Genomic DNA, 23,795 nt, shown 5'->3' on the forward strand with positions numbered 1-23,795 from the left:
GAAATTGCAGAAGCAAAAGTTACCCCTGTTTTTAAACAAGAGGAGTAGAAACTCACTATATTTTGCATTATGTTTGTGGAATCAAAGTCTAGGACATGATTATATACCTGCAATGCAAACCCTTTCATATGAACTATAATAGAAGTCTATTTGTGATAAAGTCAGTGTCTCTTTTTAAATTCATCCAAAATAAAAACACTTGACCATACAATCAGTGATGTTATTTTTTTGTGTGTTACTTATGATTTAACTTATTGCTGTTACAATACCAATTAAATGTATCTTCTTTAGAAACAGGCTTTATGGATGAATTATGATGGGCTTAAACAAACAAACAACAACAACAAAAAAACTCAGCCTCATAGAGCAATTACAACTAGAAAGAATCATTAGTTATTTTACTCCATAGAAAAGGAAGATCAAAGAAGATAGCATCATGTTTACCTAGAATTCCTCAACTGAGCTAGAATTAGGACACTTGAATAGGCTTCTTGACATTGCTCAGAAGCCTTTCCCTTTGCTCACTCTCTTCCTCATAGCCCTCGGTTTTATCAGTCATCGTCTTGCTGATGTAAAAATGGAAGTTTCCTTGTGTGTACTTATTACATCTGTTTTATTTTATTACTTTGATCACAATACCAAGCATAGCTCCTTCTGTGGTTTGCACAGCACAAGTTCTGCACTAGGCATTTTAACAGCTTCCTGGTGGTTTTGCAATAGTTTATGTAGATCTGGAGGTGTTAGCGTTGCTTGGAAAAATACAGTGCTCAGTTAAATTTGAATTTCAATTTATATATATATATATATATATATATATATAGAGAGAGAGAGAGAGAGAGAGAGAGAGAATATGAGTATGCCCTTTATAACATCATTTGGGACATCCTTGTATAAAAATTGTTTGCTATTTATCTGAAATTTAAATTTAACTGGACATCCTACATTTTTATTAGATATATTTGGTACCCTTAGGAAGTCCGCCTCTTTCATTATTCTCAGCGTATGTCAGATTGTTCTTCATTTCCATCTTTCTTCTCTCCTTTGTTCCTTCTTGCATTGCCACAGTATTTACAGAACTCCTTCAATGTGTGTGGCACTAGGGATCCAGTTGTCAACAAGACATGCAGTCCTTGCCCTCATGAAGACTAAAATCATTTCATGACCCTTCCTTGAAAATGTGATTCTTGGAGGGACTTATATACTTTATTTAACAATAATAGAAAAGTACAGTAAAACTAAAAGCCAGCAACCCTGATCCTGATGGAACACTGCTCCTCATGCAATAGTAAGTCCATGAGGATGCATGATCTTCATTTGCCCTCTCTCTAGTGCTTGGAGGATAATAGCTGTGCCTCACCTTATCTGACTTCTTTATTCGGTGCCTTTTGAAAAAAGAGTCAGGGACAGTTTTCATAAAATGACATGAAGAGATAGAAAATATTAATCATCCTAAAATACGATATTACACAGGTTGAATATTTCTTTTGTTGAGATATTTTGAAATGTTCTAACCTAAAATTGTTTTAGATTAATGAGCTTCAGAAGGAACTTTAAATATTATTTCTCAGTGTGTATCTCATTAAATTATACTTCAGTCACTTTATATTTATCCAATTGAAAAAACGTATACAGCATGTTGACTTTAGTCAAAAATCCAGTTCGGTGAGTGACAAGTTCATTCAGGTTTGTTGCTTCTGAACCAACATTGCTAAAAATGACTGCATTTTAGACTGAATATACTGAATTGATTAGTGCTTTTCAGACAAAGCCCTTACGAAAATAGACTCTGTTTATCTCCCTCTGGTTATTTCCAAATTTTAGAATAAAACTATATATGTTTGAAATGAAATGTTAAAAGGTTTATCATAAAATATTATCAACGTTGTTCACAAAATCGTCATTAAAACTTTTATTTATTATACAGTTAAAATACCACAATTCAAACATTAATTAAGGTTATTTCTCTTTTATTTTTAGAGATTTTTAAAAATCTTATCTAGATATTATGTTGGGGAAAATCTTACATTTAGTTTACTATTTTGTTTATATGGATTTTGTTTATACAGATTAAAATTCGAGCATTTTAGAATAATCTCTCAACCTAAAATGAGAAAAAGTTAGTGTTTTACTTTTGTGCCTATTGCTTCACCTTGCAGACCATCTTTTGAAAACAAGAGAAATAAGATGAAGAAATTCCCCTCATTTTTTTACTTCAAAATAGTTGTATACCTGTGGAAACTAATTCTGGAGAAGCTACTCATTAGTTACATGACTTCTTTCCTGTTTACTTTTGTGTTTATATTATTCACTGTGACATACACCATCTGGAATTAGAAATCAAGACATGAGTTCATTTAGGCCAGAGTTCAAAACACAAACATCCAAATATTTGTACATTATAAATTGAATCTGTGTGACGATTAACTCATTCACAGGTTGGGAAACCATGTAAACTTTAATTTACGGGAGGATGTTCTTTCATAGGGGCATTCATCAAACTTTCTATGACGTTTTAGTAGATATTAATAAATCGGGTTCAAGTTCAAATAAATTTGGAAAAACTAACAACTCCATCCCCCTCTTCACAATGCCATGGGATACCCTAATGAGTTTGAGAAATCCTACTTAAAGATGCCTCAAGTGTAGTACTTTAAAACAGCTTCACTTGCATTTGAATCCCAGCTGTGTCATTTATTAGCTGGACAGTCCTGAGCCATTACTTAGCGTAACCTCGGCTAACAACGATAGAAAAGTAGAGTGAAACTAAAAACTAGCAACCTGATCCTGATGGACCCGTAGGTTAGTGAGGAAGCAACAATCTTCATTGTTTACTCCAATGGTTGACTTATAAAATAGAAACAATTGTTACCTATCTTATAGAGTTACTGTCAGAATTAAGTAGCATCTCCACTAAAAAGTACTATTAGTCCAAGGCATAGTAAGGAAAATAGGGAACATGCATTATAATTTGTTATTATTTTAAGTTGTTGAATCTTGTGTTTCTCAAACCTATTCGATCATTGAACTCTTAATTTGTATATAGAATATCTGTTAATATCTTGCAAAACTATTTTTTTTTTACAACACAATTAAGAAACATTGCTTCCTGTCAGTTTATATGGAAGGTTGGAACCATGGTGTTTAGCTACATGCCAGAGCTGGGAATTGGTCCACCTGATGATTTTTCTCTCAAATGTAATCTTGGATTTGAAACAGGAAAAAGGAGACTATCAGCTTCATGATGAGAAGGGGGAACTCAAACAGAATAGGAAAGAGTCTGTTTCTGGTTAATCTTTTAGCTAAAATTTAAAGCATCAGTTTATAAAACCAGAGAAAAATATTTGTGAATTATCATTGTACTTTATTATTTTAGGGAAAATCATGTCACTGTAAAAAAAATTCCCATTAATGTGTTTTTAATTTTTTATGCTTAATTGTGATAAAATACACGTATCAATGTGGTTTTCATGATTGATAGATGCATGTGTAGATTGCCTCTATACATTGTAGTTATTGCTTTTTTTTTAAGTTTTTTTTTTGATGGACCATTTTTTTAAAGTCTTTATTGAATTTGTTACAACACTGCTTCTGTTCTGTGTTTTGGTTTTTTGGCTGTGAGGCATATGAGATCTTAGCTCCCCTACCAGGGATGGAACCTGCACCCACTGCATTGGAAGGCAAAGTCTTAACCACTGGACCACCAGGGAAATCCCCAGTTATTGTTTTTTAAATTATCCATTTCAAACCCTTTTAGTCTTATGGCTGTGCCACTTTCTGAAGTAACAGTTTGACACTGTGTAGGGTTTAGACTTCCTGGACCTGGCTTGGAAACTTGACTCTCACAGTGTGAAACTGAACCTCTTAGGGCCTCATTTCCTTATCTTTAAAATGATACTAATAATACCTCCTTTGTCTTCTAAGGAGTTTTCTAAGGATGATAAATCTTATATATGAAATTTCTAATAGATTATAGATACTCAAAATAAAGCTGCTTTTAGGAGAAATAAAAGTACCCAAATATAAATTTCTAGCTTATTAGTAAAATATTTTAAAACTAATATAAGATAAAGATTCATAATTTTTCACCTTTTTAAAAAGCTCACATATGTAATTTTTAAACAATAAAAATTTCAGAGGAATAGATGTTACAGTGGGTTTGATAATATATATATATAATATATATATATATTTCAATTTTATAATTCTTAAGTTTCAGGTTCTGTGATAGATAGATATTTAGAATTCTGGCTGGTGGCAAAGTTCATTGTCACTACATAGATACTTGATAAGAAAATAGAATTAACCTGAAGATAATTATTTAAAGAATGGTATCTCTGTTCTCTCCTTTTTGGCCTAGGCATTCACCCTGGACATAGCAAGACTTTTTTTTTCTTTTTTAACTTGACCTGCCTTTTCATTCAGTTACATGACCTTATTCTTGTCTAACACCCCCATCCCCCATTGTTTCTTGGTTTTCTTTTTTATCATATTTGTTTTTCATCTAAGACCGTTTTTTCACATCTTCCTACTTTCCTTCAGTACACATCACCTCAGATGTAAACTCTTTTCCACTTTATTTACAAACATCACTAGTAAATGTTTCTAACATTCATTTGTTATTCAGTATTTTAGAGATGAGAAATTTTTATAGATATGAGAGAAGAAAACAGTGACTGTTAACTAGAGAAACTTGTAAGGATATTAATGTTTTCTTAAGTAACTAAACCAAAGTCTAATTGAGAACTGTTTCAATTCACATTGAATAAGCGTGCTGGCTAATTGTCTCATTGGTGTTTTAGTTTCAGCTTCTAGTGATGATGAGGACTGTGGATTTTAATCAGACATTAAGAATTTAAAGATTCACTTTCCTCTCTGATCTCTTGCTCTTACAATGTAGTGATAAAATCGACTGTGAGAGAATTGTAATCAGCATCATTCTTATTTAGAAATATATGGAAGGAATTAACATGTGATGGGTTTCTATCATGTACTGAACATTTTCTGGGTAATAGGTATTAACTACATTTTATAGGTGATTTTATAAACACAGGTTGCTCTGATCCTCTAGTTTTTGTTGTTTCCTCTATGAAAATGCTCACCAATGGAATTTAAAATCTGGCTCAGAGGTCATAATGCATGTCTAGCATGAGCACCTTCACTCTATCCTACTGTAATAAACCTCCCTCTTGAGCTTTGCTGCCCTTCTTTCTGACAGAACAAGTGGGAACGGGTGTGAGGACAAGGGGACAGAACAAAATAATTGCATGTCATTTCATTCAGTTCAAATCAATTTAATTCTGATCACATTTCTTTCTCCTAGGAAGAGGATTAGAATCACCACACATAGATGTGAACAGCAACATGTTATCAATATTATTTGTTCATAAAACTAATGATTTCTAGCCCCTGCTTTCCTTCAGATCCCTTGCCATCTCATCCTACTCTCCTCTTAAGTTGTAGCCGCCCTGTACTTCTTCAAACATACCACTCCTTACTCTGCCTTGGGGCCTTTGCTCTAGTTCTTCCCTCTCCCTGGAAGAAAATACCACCCCCTCCAAATCCTTAGATGGCCAATTCTCTCTTATGAATCTGGTCTCAAAGTCTTCTCAGAGAGGTCTCTCCTGACTACCTACCTGAAGTTCCTCCTTATCCCATTACCCTCTATTACTTCCTTCATTGCATTTATCACTGCCCGAACCATCATTTAATATATTTGTTTACTGATTTACCAGCACTGTGCTCTATTGGAGCAGAGTTTGCATCTCTCTTGTTTGGCACCTGGAGTAGGGCCTGAAGAGTAGCAGACAATACATGTTTGTTGAATGTGTCAGCTGGATTATTCTCTTAGACTCCCATCACCTAGAGAGATGCTGTGTGGGATCCCTTCAGACTCTGCCACTCCCAAGTTGTGTCATTTTAGAGATGAATTTAATGCATTTCATCCTCCATTTCTAGATATCCTCTATCTCACGTCTGTTCTAAGACTTAAGCAAGATAATGCACGAGGAAATGTTTTTAAACAGTAAAGATCTATGTAATGTGAAGTAATGCTATGACAGGGATCCTGGCACACAGAGCAGAGTTACTACTAGGGCCTGAGCCTTGCTTGCACTTTCCATGTATCATCCCACTTAATCCTCACAGCAGCCTTGTTGATAGAATCTTTTATTCTGATATTACAGAGGAAGAAACCAGAAGTCTCCAAGCCCTGAGGGCCTAACCATAGGGAATTGTCTCACACGTTTACATAACAAATACTTTTAATATCCTAAATAATGTTAAATGATTGTTTAATTCATTCTTTTCTTTTCTATCCTTTTTAAAGATCCTGATGAATTTGAGCAGATATATGAGCCTCTGGATGTCAAAAGTAAAAAGATTCATGTGGTGGACAGTGGCCTCACATTTAACCTGCCATACCCCTTGATCCTGAGACCTCAAAGAGGAGTTGATCTCGTCATCTCCTTTGACTTTTCTGCAAGGCCAAGTGACTCCAGTCCTCCCTTCAAGGTAAGGAGAATTTATGTCGCATTCCATTATCTGCCGCATTCTTTTGCACTGCCTTGTAGCTACCTTAGTCCTCCCAATTTCTTATCCCTTTTAGCCTATTTTCTACATTATTTTCAGTAATATTTCCAAAACACAGATGTGATTCAGTCTCTTCCCTGCTTAAAAAAACGTTTAAATGACTTCCCATGACCCTTGTTCAAGTTCATAGTCCTGAGCAGGACAAGAATGATGCACCATATCTAAAGTTCATGAAGAAAATTAGGCTGAAATTTGGGAGTTAGCAGGTAAAAGATAAGTAAAACGATGCACGGGGAGTGTATACTATGAGAAGAGAAGAGGACATAAAATAGTAACTTGATGATTCAACAATAATATCAGGGGAAAAGGACAAAAACCAAGGAAATGTGCAGTGTTATAAAACCAAGTCAAGATATTTAACAACAGGAAGTCTTTGGTGAAAAGAAGTTTCAGTAGGGTTGAGAAGGCAGAAGTCATACTGCAGTAATTGGAGGGTTAAGTTAAAGTTAAGAAAATGGAGACAATTCTATAAACTGTTCAGGGAAGGAGGAGATGGACTATATCTGCAAGAGGATGTGGAGAATAAGAAAATTGTGTGTGTGGAGGGGTGCGTCGGAGGTACTTTGAGTGTGTTTAAATGTTTCGATGGTTAGGACTCATGAATGAAGAAATGTTATTGGAGAATGGACAGATGACATACATGATAGAGTTACACCCCTGGGAAGGTTACAGGGGTAGGGAGTGGAAGGGAGATACAAAAATACAGGTGGAGAGGAGTCTGGAAATGTCCGTATTGGGACAAAAGAGAAGGGGAGAAATTATGGCTGTGGATGGAGGTTAGTTGTTAGGCACTGAGAAGGGAAGATGGGAAAGTACTCACTTGATAACTTCTAACTTTTAGGATAATTAGGAGTCAGCATTATCTTTTGAGGGTGAGAGAATGGAGGAAGTGGAGTCTGCCTATATGAAGAAACGAGGAAAAGTTCTAACTAGGGCAATGTAGAATGATTGCTGGGCAGCACTCAAGTGAGACCACGAATGTTATTTGTTCCTTTTGCCTCAAACTTTCTTTAGATGCAGCTCAAATGTTACCTTTCTTGACCTCCACAGGTATAGTTTTAGTACAAAGGACTTAGTCAATTCTTCTAACACAGCGATTTTCATGTTCTACTGTCCATATTCGTTTACATCATATTGCTTCCACTGTCTGTGAACTCCTTGGGGACTAGAACACTCATTGTGTGTGTGTGTGTGTGTGTGTGTTTTAATCATTTGGTTCTAATTGCTTTGTAAGTGCTAGCCCAAATTTTGAGTATGTAGGACAGTTTTTGTGGGTGAATGAATGAAATGCTGTAATAGATATGAAGTTATTGTTCCCATTTCATAGATTAAGAAATGGAAACTCACAGAAATTAAGTGAAATAGTTCATGATCTCCCAGCCAGGAAGAGTCAGTGATAACCCAGGTCCTCAGACATCTGTTTTCCTTTATATTGTACATGATTAAACTGTTCTTAAGACTAATAATGGTTATAACTCTTTAATATATATATAAACCTCATATTTTATTTTTATTTTTAAAAAAATTTTTGGCCATGCCGCAGGGCTTGTGGGATCTTAGTTCCCTGACCAGTGATCGAACCCACGCTCCCTGCAGTGGAAGTGCAGAGTCATAACCACTGAATCGCCAGGGGAAGGCCCCTAAACCTCATATTTTAAAAGTGCTTTCATATTTTACCTTTTTTGAGGCAGTTAGTGGTATTCAGACAAAGAAACAAGGATTGATGAGATAAGAAATCTCATCACATCAACAAATTAAATAAGATAATGGGTGAAAAGAGCATAGCTCAGGATCTGGCTAGGAAAGTGGTAGTTAAGAAGTAGTCAAGTTGGACCAAATTCTAAGGCTCCAGAATGAAAATGTAATGTTCTTCTCTTTTCACTAGCTGCCTCCTTTGTACACCCCTGCACTGTGTGCTATGTGCTGTGCACAGCAGTTAATGGTAACGCAGTCTTTTTTATAACTATGTAATATCTTTGTTTGTTTTTAAAATTTATTTTTATTTATTTATTTTATTTTTAGCTGCATTGGGTCTTCTTTGCTGTGCGCGGGCTTTCTCTAGTTGCAGCTAGCAGGGGCTACTCTTCATTGCGGTGCACGGGCTTCTCATTGCAGTGGCTTCTCTTGTTGCAGAGCACGGGCTCTAGGTGTGCAGTCGTCAGTAGTTGTGGCACGAGGGCTCAGTAGTTGTGGCTCGCAGGCTCTAGAGCACAGGCTCAGTAGTTGTGTTGCATGGGCTTAGTTGCTCCACAGCATGTGGGAATCTTCCCGGACCAGGGCTCGAACCTGTTTCCCCTGCATTGGCAGGTGGAGTCTTAACCACTGAGCCACCAAGGAAGCCCAAAATATGGTTCTTGATCTTGATAAAATTTTAGGTTTTGGTATGGGGGAAGACTTTTATACACAAAGTCATTTGGAAGGAAATTAAGTAACTTATTGTTAAATAGTTACTTGGGTTTATATAACTAGGTGTATTATAGGAGATCCATACGAAAATAGATTGGTGTGTCCTGGAGTAGATGAACAGGGAAATAAATGAAATAGGATGAAAATGGCACTGAAATGGCAATGAGCACATCTGAGGAGTGATCTGATTAGAGTGATAGATATTACACTCCAGTTAGGAGTTTACGGTTGGATGATAGCCAACAGAGAATCAATGAAGCGTTTCCAGCAGACAAATGACTTCATGAAATTGGAATTTTAGCATGATTAATATGATAATGAAAAGTAGGATGAATTGGAGGATGGAGAACAAGAGATTAAAATTAAGAGAGATTTACTGTAATGCAAGCATAGGACAGTGAAGTACTGAACCAGGGCAGGTGACTGTGAAAACCAAGAGCAGGATTATTTGATGACCCATGAGCAGCAATGGCAGGTTCGCAGGTTCGTTTCAATGGATGACGCTACCATGATAGTTTAGAAGCTCATTCTGGTAGTAAGAGAAGCTGATTATTCATTTCACCAATGGGAGTGTAAAATGTCAAAGCCATCATTTTATATATGAATCAGAGCTCCACTACATTAATGAACTGATAGTGGAAGAAGGTTTTAGAATACTGCTTTGTACCTCTAAAAAGAACCATTGTACTTTGTCTAGTTTTTAAACATACTTTGATTCATAAGAAGAATACTTGTAAAAAATTTGGAAATTTGGAATATACATCAAGTGCTTCTGCTATTCATAGACAATGGCTACTGATACTTTGGTTTTTACTTTTTTTCTCTCTTCACTGTGTGCGTGCGTGCATGTGTGTGTGTTTATCAACACTAGGGTCATATATTTTTGCTTCTTTCTACTTAAAGTTACATTGTGAGCATTTTACTGTGCCATTAAATATTTTAAAAAACATAATTTTAAGCACAGCATGATATCTTTATATGTGGTTATGCGTGAATTTATTTAACGATGCTCTCTTTTCACCGTTTAGGTTATTGCTATCTTGTCACCTTTTTCCTCTAATGATCAACCTTGTGCATGAGTCTTTAATCACACTTTTTATTATTTCTTTAGTTGGCTTCTTAGATATGCATTAGTTAAGATTTTTAATAAGTATTTCCAGATCACTTTCCAAAAAAGCTGCACCATTTTACATTACTATATTAGATTGTACATGCAAGCCCTTGTTTTACACAGCTTTGCTGGCATGAAAAACATATTACAGCTGTGCATGCTAATAGATGTGCTTTAGAATTATTTTGTCAGTTCCTTACATCCTACCCCTCTTCCTCGTATATGAATATATACTTTATCCTTTAATATTGGTTAAATTGGTTATTGGTTAATATATCCTTTAACCAATAACAATTGGTTATTGGTTAATATATCCCTCAACTAACCTTTAACTATCCTTTAACTACTGGTTTAGTATGGCATGAAGCCTATAATTCTGGAATGAATCAGAGACTTAATATAAAGGAAATTGCAATATATTATATGTAATACATTTTTTTCCTCCAAAAATAAACTTCAGGAAATTCAAAGTGAACAAAGTGAACTTTTCAGGCTCATTTGGAATACTGAAAATGATTTTTTAAACTTACGAGTGTTGTTATATAGAGTGTCATTATAAGAATATTCATTTCAATATGGATCTAAAAGATTACTCATCTCTAATTTTTAAATTAATAAAAATATACTATTAATGCTAAAGTAGAATAGTTATTTTAGGTATAATATTGTAAGGTTTAAAAATTGAATCTACATCAAAGTTTTTGATAGCAGGGGAGAAGCTCCAATGCAATACCTGGATATAAGCAATATGATTTTATAAAGGTGATTAAATAGTGAATAATTTTCTATTTTTGAGACTAAAATATCGATACCATTTGAAATTAAAGAGTAGAGCAAAAAATTAGAACCGTTAACTTTATTTCATAAGTGTAGTTAAATCTCAGATGTTGTCAGGGAGATAGAGAATGATGGATATCATGGCTTTTGATAAAGGCAACAAAGTTCATATTATATTTTATAACTGGCCTTGAAAGGTCATGACGTCAATGTCAGTGATACTGGAGTTTTTTTTGTTTTTTTTTTTTAGATTAGTGGGCACACACCCTAATAATAGTCCAAATATAAAGAGCCTCATGACTCTAAATAGTGTTATTAAATGATTTAAGAAAAACAGCTCTGTGTTTCATTTTGTCAAGTTTCTTTTTGTTAACCATTTAGTAACTTAGATATGTGCTATCCAAATTCATTTTACCAGTAGGATCCATCCAAGGAAAATTTTAATAGGGTTTATCTTTAATTTTGATCATAAAAATAAGCCCAGGGTCTTCATATTCAAGTCTGCAAAATAAACAGACTAAATTTAAGGGGGAAATAATTTTGGATGTCTTGAGGAGAAAACAAGGAATATAGGGAAATTTAGTTTACTACTGGAGAGTTTTTTCCTTTACCTTACAAAATTTTATGGAGAATAATAGATTTGGGTTGCTATGCCATAAATTATGTTATTTTATATTATGTTGCTGTATATTGGACATAAATCTCACCGTTTTTCAGGCCTTTTAAAATGCTCAATGACCAGAAGCCAGAACAATGGGTTCATTCTCTTAAAAGAGAAAGAAAGGGGAATTCCCTGGCAGTCCAGTGGTTAGGATGCCACACTCTCACTGCTGAGGGCCCAGGTTCAATCCCTGGTCGGGGAACTAAGATCCCACAAGCTGTGTGGCACAGCCAAAAAACTAAAATAAAATAATAAATAAATAAAAATAAAAGGAAAGAAGGAAGGAGAGGAGGCAATGAAGGAAGGAGAAAAAGAAGAGAGAAGCAAGGAAAATTTTAAATGAGCCAGTCTTTACAAATTATAGAAGCAATATATCTAAATTAACTTTATCTCCCTATATTTTCATTCAAGGTCAAAATTTCATTTACCCACAAATAACACAGAAAAAGAATCTGTATTTTTCCACACTAACTTGATTTATTTATTGACCTTATGGCATGATCCTTGGTTTAGAACCTCTGTATATGATGTACTTATGGTTTTTAGGTTGGATGAAACCAGCATGGCCAAACCAATCCAAGTGTTAGCTCTGTGGGCATCAGTCCACCATGTCTGATGAAAGGAACTGCATGTTATTAAATGAAGCATTTACAGATTTACCTCTTGTGTTAGTTTCCTGGGGCTGCAGTAACAAATTGCCACAAACATGGTGGCTTAAAACAACAGAAGTGTATTCTCTCACAGTTCTGGAGGCCAGAAATCGAGATCAAGGTGTCCTCAGGGCCACACTCCCTCCGAAAGCTCTACAGGAGAATTCTTCCTTGCCTTTTCCAGTTTCTAGTAACTCCAGGCTTTCCTTGGCTTGTGGCTGTATAACTCCTGTCTCAGCCCCTGTCTTCCTATGGCCTTCTCCTCTGCGTGTGTGTTCTTGTAAGAACATGTGTCTTTGGATTTATGGCTCACCCAGCTAATCCACAATGATCTCATCTCCATACCCTTAATTACATTTGCAAAAACCCCTTCTCCAAATGAGGTTGCATTCACAGGTCTTGAGTGTTGAGGGCATGGACTTGTCTTTTGGAGGGCCACCATTCAACCCATTACACCTGTATTGGTCATGGAGGATCAGATGCCTTGTGATGAGGAGATATACCCAACATTAATTTCTCCTTACATATTTTGGTGAATGTATAGTAACCTCTTAGTGAAAAAGAACTAAGGAGAAGTACAAAGTGCTCTGTAAATTCTATACACTGTTAGATATAGAAAATTATTTCATGTCTATTGCATTATAAAGCTCTTGGAACCTAATATAATACATTTTTTGGAAGTGGGAATGACCATAACCACAAAATAATGAATTCTAAATTGTTGTTTATATTCATTGTATCTTATACAATTGTTGCTTCAATAATTTTTTAAAATTCTGTAAATTTATTTACACAATTATACTCCATACGTCTCCCCAATCTAAAAATAGATTTTGAATAATGATAAATATCTTAGAAAACACATAGCCTAGGTTTATACAGAAAAAAAAAAACCTCATTTCCTCTAGAGAAAAGCTAATTTATTATATATATATAGATTTAATTTAAGTATATATTTACATATATAAATAAATAAAATGGCATATATATGCCATTAACACTATAGTTTGAATATATTTCTATGTTATTTAGATTGTTTTTCCTATCTTTCAAGATGTTTTAGTACTTAAAAATGAGCACAAATATCTTACAAAGTATCACTTGGAAGGACACTATCAAGTTTTTATCTCCACAGAAAATCATTTTAGTTAGTACTACGTGAATTTACCATGAATTAGTCTGTGGAAATCTGAACTGTCTGAGGTGTCAAACAATAACCAAAGTGGATGGTTAGAACACAGTTCTGGCATATTGCTGTAATTTGTGGAGCAGCAATTTTTTTGCTCACTGCATTCTTCTAAAATACTCTTTTCAAACTCGTCTGCTCTATTTATAGTTGTGTCATTGTTTCTTAGCCATTACAGACAGAGAAACAAGACATCAGAGAGGAGATGGCTTTTCCATCCTGTAATCACTGCCTTTATAGTCATCAGTTTTTAATCTTTTCCATGTCAGGATCATATAAGGAAAGGGAAAGTTTCTATCACTTCCTGATTCCAGCGTAAAATATTTATCTAAAAATAGCTCGGTCTTTTACCTCACACAATTCCCCTTTTCCTCTTTCTCCACACATCCACACATCACTGGTCATACCCTTGAGTCATGTTTGGAAACACTAGAAAGCTCCTTCTTTTCCTTGTTCTCACGCAATTCCACAGCGTGAACTTTTAGTTTTATTTTGATGTTGAATAATCCTTAATGAATAACTGTGAACAGTGCTAGACAAGAAATAACAGGCTGAATAATTCAACTGAACAGGAAGAAAAATGGTTTAGAGATAAAAGTTTTCTCAAGTTTCTAACAAACAATTATTCATATATATGTATGGGATTTTCTGTGAAATATAATCACATTTAGCTTAACAGTTTATGAAACAAATGCTTTAATATAAATCAAATCCTTTGTTCTCCCAGATTTTTATTTCTCAGTAAATGGCATTGAGAGAGTCGATCAACTTAAAATTCACGACATTCTAGAAGCATCAGGAACAGTGAAAGTTCAATGAAAAACATATTTTTCTCTGAATTTAAGGTGCTATTTTATTTTTTTTTTTTATATTTTTCACATCTTTATTGGAGTATAATTGCTTTACAGTGGTGTATTAGTTTCTGCTTTATAACAAAGTGAATCAGCCCTCTTGCGTCTCCCTCCCACCCTCCCTATCCCACCCCCTAGGTGGTCACAAAGCATAAGGTGCTATTTTAAAGTACTTGTTTTCTTAAATATAAAATACTGAGTTTTTAAAAATACATGATCTCATTTAATCCTCACAGCAATGTTCAGGAAGATAATAGTGCTAACTTTATTTTACAACTCATTTGTGTATATATGAGTTGCTGAGAAATAAGAAACAGCTGAAATGTAGATAAAATGGGATTGGGAGCCTGCTATTTCAAGGATAGTACACAACCTGGTCCATGTGCGTTTGTTGTTACTTATGATCCCTATGGTGCCATTAGGAGAGCATCATTGCATAATTCCTCCCACAAAATAATTTCTTCCCTGTTTAGCTGTAGTGATAAGCGGTTTGTCTCAGATCACCGAGCTTGCAAGTCAAGATGTGCTGGGCCTTTCAGGCTGCACAGCCTAGGCATGAAGCCATCCATCGTGTTCCCTGCCTCTTCCATACTGCACTATCATATCTATTTTTTATATTTCCCATTGATTTATAATCCCTAAGTATCCAAGGACAGCCTCTCTCTTATGCCTAGAATATAGGTGCTCAATTATAACGTTGAATGAATGAATAAGCGCTCTGAGGAAATAGTCCAGGTATACTGCAAAATCTCATGGCAAATAAATACTTTTTTCATAGCATTTGCCACAGTTTTAAACCTGAAGTGTTATTTGATTACTACCAGGCTATGTACATCCCATAAGAACAAGAGTTTCACTCAGTGTTATGTCCCCACCTCCTAGCATGGAACTTAGATTGGCAACTAATGATTATCATTGAATGAATCAATGTGACTACAAAAGTAGTTAAAAAACTTAAGATGATAGTGGTCATTTCTCTAAAACTTCCCTCCTTTAGGGATTTCCCCAATACCATTGCTATCTCTCTTCCTTTTTCCTCTTTTCTTTCTTCACTTTTCCCCTTCCATCTCTTTTCTTCTCTTTACTGACATGTATTTGTCAAATATTTGCATAGCATGAAATGACAGGCATGGTTCTAAATAGTGCACTCATATTAATTTATTTAATTCTAACAGCAGTCTTATGAAATATGTACTATCATTGCCATCTTTACTTTATATTTGAGGATATTGGGTGTGGAGACATTAAGGAACATGCCCAAAGTCCCAGAGCTTGCACTTTAACTCAGGCAATCTGGTCCCGGAGTTGGTGCTTTTCCCACTACCACAGTCTGCTTCTTATTTGTCCTTTTTGCCCTTCAGCTGCATTTCAGTAGAAATAAGCTCTATTCGCTGCACCTCTCTGTATCGATTTATGTTCTTTAGTTTAAATGTAATTATTTTTTGTGCTTACCCGTTGTGTTAGTCAGCCTTGATGCAGAAACAAACCTGAAACCTCAGTAGTTGACAGCAACCTTGTATTTCTTGGTCGCGTTACATGTCAGTGGATGCAAATCAGCTCTGTGTCTGTGTGCCAGGTGTCTTCTCATTCCAGTAAGGATGTATAAGCCTTTTATCCGGAAGGAAGTTCATATGTGGAAGCAATGACAATCTGCTACGCCCATTAACTAACTCTTGGTTCCTCTGTATGGCCAATTCTTGGCCACTGCACACAGAATAACAAGTGATGCCAGAAGCTCAGCTTCTTTTCATAAACAAAAGCAAAGAAAAGAAAAGAAAAAAAAAAACTAATTCAGGGCAACTCAATGTTTTTGCATTCAGAAAATGTATTAATTTTTAATCAGTTTTGTGGAGAAGATGCAGGTAAAAAATCAGTAACAGAGTGCTCCTCATTCTGCTTCAACAAATTCTTTTTGACTCTGAAGCATTCACTTGGCTTATAAATGCCCAGAACTCATAATATATGCTTATTTCTCTAGCAATTGCATCGACGTAATTTCATTCAGTTCGTTAATAATTTTTCAATGCCTCCTATGGAACTAGCCCTATACAAAAAGTTGACAAAATAATAGTGAGTTTGTTGATGGAGTAGTTTTATATATTTTGAGATTGATAAGCTTCTTAAGAACAGGGTCATTTTTCATCCTAGCAAGGAGCATACTGCTAGCACATAGTAGACACCTAACTAATATTGAATAATGTGCAGACCAACTGAACAAATGATCTTTCCCTCTCTTCCATAGGAACTTCTACTTGCAGAAAAGTGGGCTAAAATGAATAAGCTCCCCTTTCCAAAGATCGATCCTTATGTGTTTGATCGAGAAGGACTGAAGGAATGCTATGTCTTTAAACCCAAGAATCCTGATGTTGAGAAATGTTGCCCAACTATCATCCACTTTGTTCTGGCCAACATCAACTTCAGAAAGTACAAGGCTCCAGGTACATTGGGAGTTATATTCTGTAAAGTAGAACTCTGATAAAGACTAACATTAAGCTGGTTCATACTGACACTGCCATACCAGCTATTACAACATTGAACACTTCCCTTACCTTGATAAATGGCTACTATCCTGAGACCCCGAGTACTCCCCCTCTTTCTTAGCCCAAGAGCCCCTGGCTCCTCATCATTCAGAAACTGAAGGGTGAACAACTAGCTCAGTAAAAATCTCTGGGGCTTTACTCCACAACCTCAGATTGTATTTGTTCTGATTGAATGGTACCCTTGTCATAGGCATTGTTAAATATTTTAAATACTACCCTTGTAAGGGAGGCTTTGTTTCAGAACAAATCATGCAAAAAATTCTGGGAATGTTAACTGGCCATAAAAATTAATGTTATCTAGCAGTACGATATGGCTAGTAATTTCAGCTTGCCATGTTATATTCCATAAAAAAAAAGAGAATCAAATTTAAGGCATTTTGTTTTGCCACATCCAGAGGAGTCTATAGACTCTTCTGTATCCTGGAAGATACTGATTAACAAAAGGAGATCTAGAGATTGACAGTCAAGATGCTAAATGCCTCAAAATCATATTATTTTAGGACCAGAAAATGTAGCTGTGAAAGGACAGACAAAAAATAGTCATGGAGACTATGGAGAAGACAGTGATCTTCTTCTAGATAGTGGAGGGAGTCAGAGAAAAAATCAAGAGAGGTGGAGATTATGATGTCATACTTCAACACAAAAGAAGGAAGAATTTGTTGGCATTTTTAGTTATTGAACAGTGGAATACTTAAAACCTAGAAAATTTTGAATTTTCTATCACTATTAATTCTCAAAAATAGGATGTGGAGGGGATTCCCGTGACATGAAGACAATTAATGTTTGGATTTGGATTCTACCAGAAGCAGATTCCAAGCAAAAGGTTCAAGTGAAAATGGTTTATTTGAGTGAACTAGGAAACTTTAGTAAGAGAGCAGGGAACTGATAAAGGGAAGAAAGGCAGACAACAAAAGATGTGTTAGTAAGCTACTACCACGAGGAGAACCTGATCCTGCTGGGAAACTCTAGGAAATGAAATAGAACCTATGGTCTGGAATCATCCTTCCCACTTACACAGCAAGTGGCAAGGGAACTGGGGAATTTATATACCAACACCATAGAGTCTTTGGTTGACTGCTTCCTGGGACAGAGTATTATCTACTGGAATTTCCAGCCTGATGCTAGTGAGCAAAGCATCCTTGAACAGTAACAAGGAGGAGTAGAAAGCTCTTAGGCACAGAGATGCTGAAATTGGTAATTAGAATTTGCCCACGAAAATGGTCAAGTCCAGGAAATATAGGCAGAGGCCTAATACTGTATACTAAGGATTATATGATCCCTGAAGGGGCTACCAATGTTGTGTTTATGGCTATTTGTATGTTTTATGCCCTGGATTTTAGAGGTAATTTGTGGTTTTCAAAATAACACCATTTGAGACTCTTATATTAGGTGTTCCAAGAGAAACTAAGGAAGAGAAAGAACTAGCTGATTTTGATATTTTTGATGACCCTGAATCACCATTTTCAACCTTCAACTTTCAATACCCAAATCAAGCATTCAAAAGGCTGCATGATCTGATGTACTTCAATACCCTGAACAACATTGATGTAAGTATCTCCTACAATCATTGACAATGTCAGATACTTCCATATAACATGAACATAGCAATACCTCATTTTAATTAATTAAAAGTAAGGTTTATGAACGACACCCAAACTGTACCATTTTATTTTTCATGAATTATTCTATTAATCTCCAGAAGAACCCCATAAAATTCACAAATAAGAAAACAAATGCCTCCAAATTGGCAGAGCCCACATTTCATAATATTATTTGATTGAAGGATAGTTATCCTCAGCTTCTTTCCCAAAGTGTCTAGTGTATTTCTCATATGAAAAAATAAATTTTAATTAGGAAGAAAAGTGATAAAATGGAAATATAAGAGTGAGAAAGTGAGTGTAACCAGAAGTGTAGTTAATCTGCAAAAATAGCATGACTTTTCATGGATACACTCATGCTTTTAAATGTCTTTATTTTTGTGGATCTTAGAAATGTCTCCTAAAGTAGTAGTCTCTCCATTTTTAGCCCTGGAGATATCAAGTATGCTTTGCTTCAGAGATATAAGAAACAAGTCATTCTCTTCAGTATTATTCCAATCACTAGTTTATCTGCTGCTAAAATTCTGTCTCTGTGTAAAATTCTTTAGCTGCTAACTCACCATTTAGGACTATTGTGTAATTGGAATCATGTTGGCTTGCGGTTCCACATCGTAGTGTCTGACAAATGGTTATCAGTCGTAAAAGCCTAAGTTCATTGGCCTAATCAGATTTTGCACATTAGAAAAAAAGAATAAAAGAAAAAGAAAGAAAGAAATCAAATGGAGAGGGAAAGGTATCCTGCCTGATTTGTCAGTCTTTTTGGAGACTGTATGAATGGAGTCAAAGAATGTACCGTGCGAATGAGTCTTCCGTGCATATGAGATTTAATTACATTTTGTGATCTAATAGAATACTGGCACATCTAGTTTGCGTGTTTGTTTAGTTTGGTCTGAAACTAGTAATGATCAATTGTGTGCAGTTATAACAGTTACACCATAATACGTTTATTCATCAATGTCTTTAATTTTTGTAAGCATATAAAATTTTTCCCAATAACCTTCAGTTTCTGCAACTCTAAAGTGTTTCTTGTCAGCCTTCATTTGTGAATATGTGATAATTCAAGTAAAACACGCTTAACAACATTTATAGAATATATCATTGTCTAAATAGATTTATTCCTTTTTCTTTTATATTCAGTGAAAATCAGAAGTCCATATGCTACATTGTTTCTGTGGTGATGGTGAAAATTTAAAGAATATTAAGAGAAAATCAGCATTTTAATCTATGATTCATAGGGAGCAAACAGACATTCTCAAAATGGAGTTGTGTTTTATGAAACCTCATGCTGTTAAAATAGAAAAGAACTAAGGGTTAATACAGGAGTAATCCTATATTTCCAGTATGAAGCCAGTAAACTCAAAATTATATTTTGTACTCCTTGGGATGAAATGTATTAAACTTGATCAGTTGTCCTAAAATGGAAAAAAATAGCTTATAGGAATAGATAAATACCCTATTGGACTTGGGAAAATAAAAGGACACATACACAAAAGTATATCTGTATATAGACATACATGTATATGTGCGTGTGTGTCTATATATATATGTAACTTACACAACTACATTTCTCTCATTGTTTTCAGTTTTGGTTTATGTAAAACCTTGTAAGCTATTGTCTGTAAAGGATGATATAGTTCTATTTATATATTTTACAAACATTCTTCAAAGTAATTTGTTTGACACATAGATGAAACAGTTAAAGCCTGAACAAAACCAGACTGAATTCCAAAATAACTGTCCTGAGCTCATCAGATACAGATTTTTCACAAGCCATTTAATTAAGCAGGTTTTAATTGCTCCTAAGAAGTTTTCTGACACAGTAAGTAGAAGCAAGGTCATAGACTTTATATCATGTTTAGCTCTTAGATGGGCTATTTGTGTGACTTTGAATAAGCTAATTAAACTTTTTGAGGCTCAGTTTCCTCACCTCTGAAACAGGTGTCACAGCACCTATCATACTGGCAGTAGTGAATCTTGAATCAGGTGACCTATGAACAGTGCCCTGCAAATAGAAGCTGCTTAATAAATGGGAACCATAACTATGTGTGTCTATATCCCTTACCACGATGGATACACCTCAAGACCTTTGCAAATGCCCAGAATTAAGAATATAGACAAGTCAATATAGGTAATGGCAGCCTAGGCAGTAAATACATATATTTTTTGAATGAATGAATGTAGGCTTCCTCTTAAATTATATGACCATTGAGACTTCTGTTCAAGTGATTCTTGGTTGTATATATGTGTGTGTGTGCCTCATACCCAGGTAAGACTTCAGTTTTCACTGACATGTAGCTCTCCCTTGATGACTCCCATTCCCTGCTTTTCACCAGGAAAACACATTTTATCAGAATCGAAGCTTCTTGGTAAGTGATGATAAATAAAGAACAGCCAAACTCTGAGGTAGGATGCTGGGTCACTAGGCTCAGTCATGAACCAAATCACTCATTTTCACACGATTCGATGAGAGTAGGTGACTTATCCACACTGCAGCAACACAACACATGTTTACTTGCCACAGACTGTTGGAATTTTTCACCAGTTGTGGACACTGTGTATATAAACTCTTCTAATGCAAAGACATCTGACCGCCAATCCCATGGAGGCAGTTTTCAACTCTATGGCCACCACCACCGTGACTTAAGGCAAATTTTCATCTTCAATTCACATTCTGACTTAAATCTTTACTTTGAAAATGTCAACCTGTCTCTGACAGCTCTGTTGCTGTGCTTCTGTTGCTTCATTTTCCCCAGAGATTCTAGCAGCCCTGCTTTGCTGAAGCTAAAGTCCAGTTCATCTTTAGAGAACTTCTGTTTCTGCTCACTTCATGACAGCAGGCTGGGTTTCTCATTAGTGTCGGGTTTCTGCACTTACTCAGTCCTCCCAAATTCCTTTTCACTGAACGTTGCCTAAGTGCTTTTTACAATGGCAGCATTTCATGGGGGTTTTTCTGTGTGTCTTTTTTTTTTATTTTAAGAAACCTAATATATGGTGACTTACACTGGTAGACATGTGGTACGTGGAAAATGCAGAGGCTTTCGAATTAAACCAAATTGGGTGCTCAGATTTTTGCTTGTGCCTCTTCGCTAGGTGACGTTGGGCCTGTTGATTAACCTTTCCAAATTTTACTTTCCTCATTTGTGAAAGGAAACAATGATACAGATTTTTATAGGATTGGGATGAGGATTAAGTAAAAGAATATAATTTAAGAGCTTGGTGCGTATGAGACACTCAATTGAAACAGGTAATATGTTAGTGATAATAATTACTATCCGTGTCCAAATTTATCTTCTGCTTTTAATTATAAATTTAAACCCTTTAAAAACGATGACTTGCCTTATTTACCTTGTATCCTCCAGAGGTACTGATCACAGTGCCCGACACCTAAAATAAATATGCAACAAAATTTTCATAAGTCATTTAAAAAATGTCATCGACTTACTGGCAGAAACTGTTGAAGAGTTTAATGCAATAGGAGGAACGAGTAGTGAGTGTCAGGATACAGGGCCTGTTGGTGGGAGGCAGATGCCTGTCTGTGGAGAATCTCCAGGCCATGTATGCCTGGCCAGGTAGTGTGACTACATGCTGTACCCATAAACTACCACCTCGATCTAGAGGAAATACACTTTCTGAGGTCTCTTTTCCAGGACCAGTTATCACAGGAAAATGTACTGTTATGCAGTCTCACTCATTCAGTTTATTCATTCAGTTGGCATATTCTAAAGACAGTGACAGCATATGCCAATGCTACGTAATCATGAGCTTTTAAAATTCTTTCTCCAGTGATCCTGTAAAGTGTTAAATATTAAGGGTTAATTAAAATGAGGAAAAGTGTATATCCAGAAGGACTGGTATTTACTTCTTCATTTACTGATATTTCATCATCATGTTAAGAGTGTCTAGGTACAAGTTAAAGTTTTTATCTTTTACAAAATAATTTAGAAGCTTATTATGTATCATAGCCTTATTTTTTTATGTGATATCTCTAGGCATTTCTTTTTAACTGAAGTATAGCTGATTTATAATACTGCGTTAGCTTCAGGTGTATAGCACAGTGATTCAGTTATATATATATGGATATCTATATCTATATATGTTTCCTTTCAGGTTTTTTTTTCCCTTTTAGGTTATTACAAAATATTGAGTATAGTTCCCTGTGCTATACAGTATGTCCTTGTTGGTTATAATGGCCTTCTGTATCAGGCCCAAATTCATTTACCTTTAATGCTACCTATAATCTTTTTATATCTTATTTACTTATTAATTCAATACATATTTATTGAGTATCTACTGTGTTGTATCCTTAGGAACTAAGGATACAGCAATGCACAAAACAAAAAGAACAAGGAAAACTTTTGAGTGCTTAATATAAGCCAGATATTTCCTTTTCAAATATTCAGCATTCACAACTGGCCCATGAGGTAGGTATTTTTTATTTCTATGTGAGGAGACCGAATCATGGATTACATAGGCTGATTGCTGGAAGTCACACTGTTATGTTGAGGAGCTGAGATGGGGCCAAAGGTTTTTTTCTCACTCTTTCCTCCCTTTTGAACCATCTATCTTTCAAGAAGACTTATGTCCTAGTATACCCCAAACACAGCTTCCTTTCCAGCCAAACCACTTCCCAGATGTTTCCTGTACATGCCATGACCTTCCATCTTCAGCCTCTTTATGAGATTATCCTTTTACTGAGAATGCCCGGTCTTTCCTCTCCACTTATCAAATCCTGCTTGTCCTTCAACTCAACTCAAATCTCATTGTCTCCATGAGTTGAGCTTTATCCTGTTTAATTGACCTCCACTGAGCACCTCTGGGCAGTCATTAATTTCACAAATTTTTATTCTTCCCCTTCCGTGTTCTAAGTGCTGGGATAAAACATGACAAGACTACTTAAGGCCCCTACTTTCATGACACTTTATTGGGAAGCAGGCATTAGCCAGTAAATCCACAGTGATTTACTCCAGAATATCTTCTTGCATTCTGCTATATTTATAATTTTTATTTCTCTCTCAAAATATACTGTAACTTTCTTTTAAGGCTCATTTTAAATTTTCTGTTGTGCGAATCCAGTACTTACTTTTGGAGCGCTTCCAATCTCATGACTCTAAATTTGTTCCTTTGGGGGAAAGATTACATTTTTCATGTTTTCTTTTTTTTCTTTATGCCTTTACTGCCAAATATTTAAAGGATCTGGCAAATTGGGAGACTATTAAATGGCACAGGTAAAAGATGACACCAGTCTTATTTGGGGATAGGTGATGGGGATGAAGAGGGTTGAGATATAAGGACCCCTGCAAGGATAAAACTGACGGGAAGGATTTGGTCTCTTAATGACTTTTGGGGGGGAATGAAAGAGGAAATTAGGTGTCAACACTATTGATGATTACTCCTAGTATCATTTTAAAAAATAGGAAGACTCAAATA

At 35.4% G+C, this 23,795-nt stretch overlaps 1 protein-coding gene across 7 annotated transcripts in view; it reads left to right on the plus strand.

The window, feature by feature from the left end:
- The window catches only part of PLA2G4A (phospholipase A2 group IVA), a 167,985-nt gene that overhangs the window by 138,846 nt on the left and 5,344 nt on the right, over positions 1-23,795 (plus strand). For 6 of the 7 annotated variants that reach the window (XM_032644442.1, XM_032644478.1, XM_032644456.1 and 3 more), the window contains 3 exons: positions 6,326-6,510; positions 16,473-16,668; positions 18,160-18,317. In XM_032644442.1, coding sequence (XP_032500333.1) covers positions 6,326-6,510; positions 16,473-16,668; positions 18,160-18,317 — 539 coding nt within the window. Of the gene's footprint in view, positions 1-6,325; positions 6,511-16,472; positions 16,669-18,159; positions 18,318-22,675; positions 22,790-23,795 lie in introns of all 7 variants that reach the window. The other variant, XR_004351653.1, reaches the window with a different exon arrangement.

The sequence above is a fragment of the Phocoena sinus genome, chromosome 1 (genome assembly GCF_008692025.1).
Source record: "Phocoena sinus isolate mPhoSin1 chromosome 1, mPhoSin1.pri, whole genome shotgun sequence".
Classification (NCBI taxonomy): Eukaryota; Metazoa; Chordata; class Mammalia; order Artiodactyla; family Phocoenidae; genus Phocoena; species Phocoena sinus.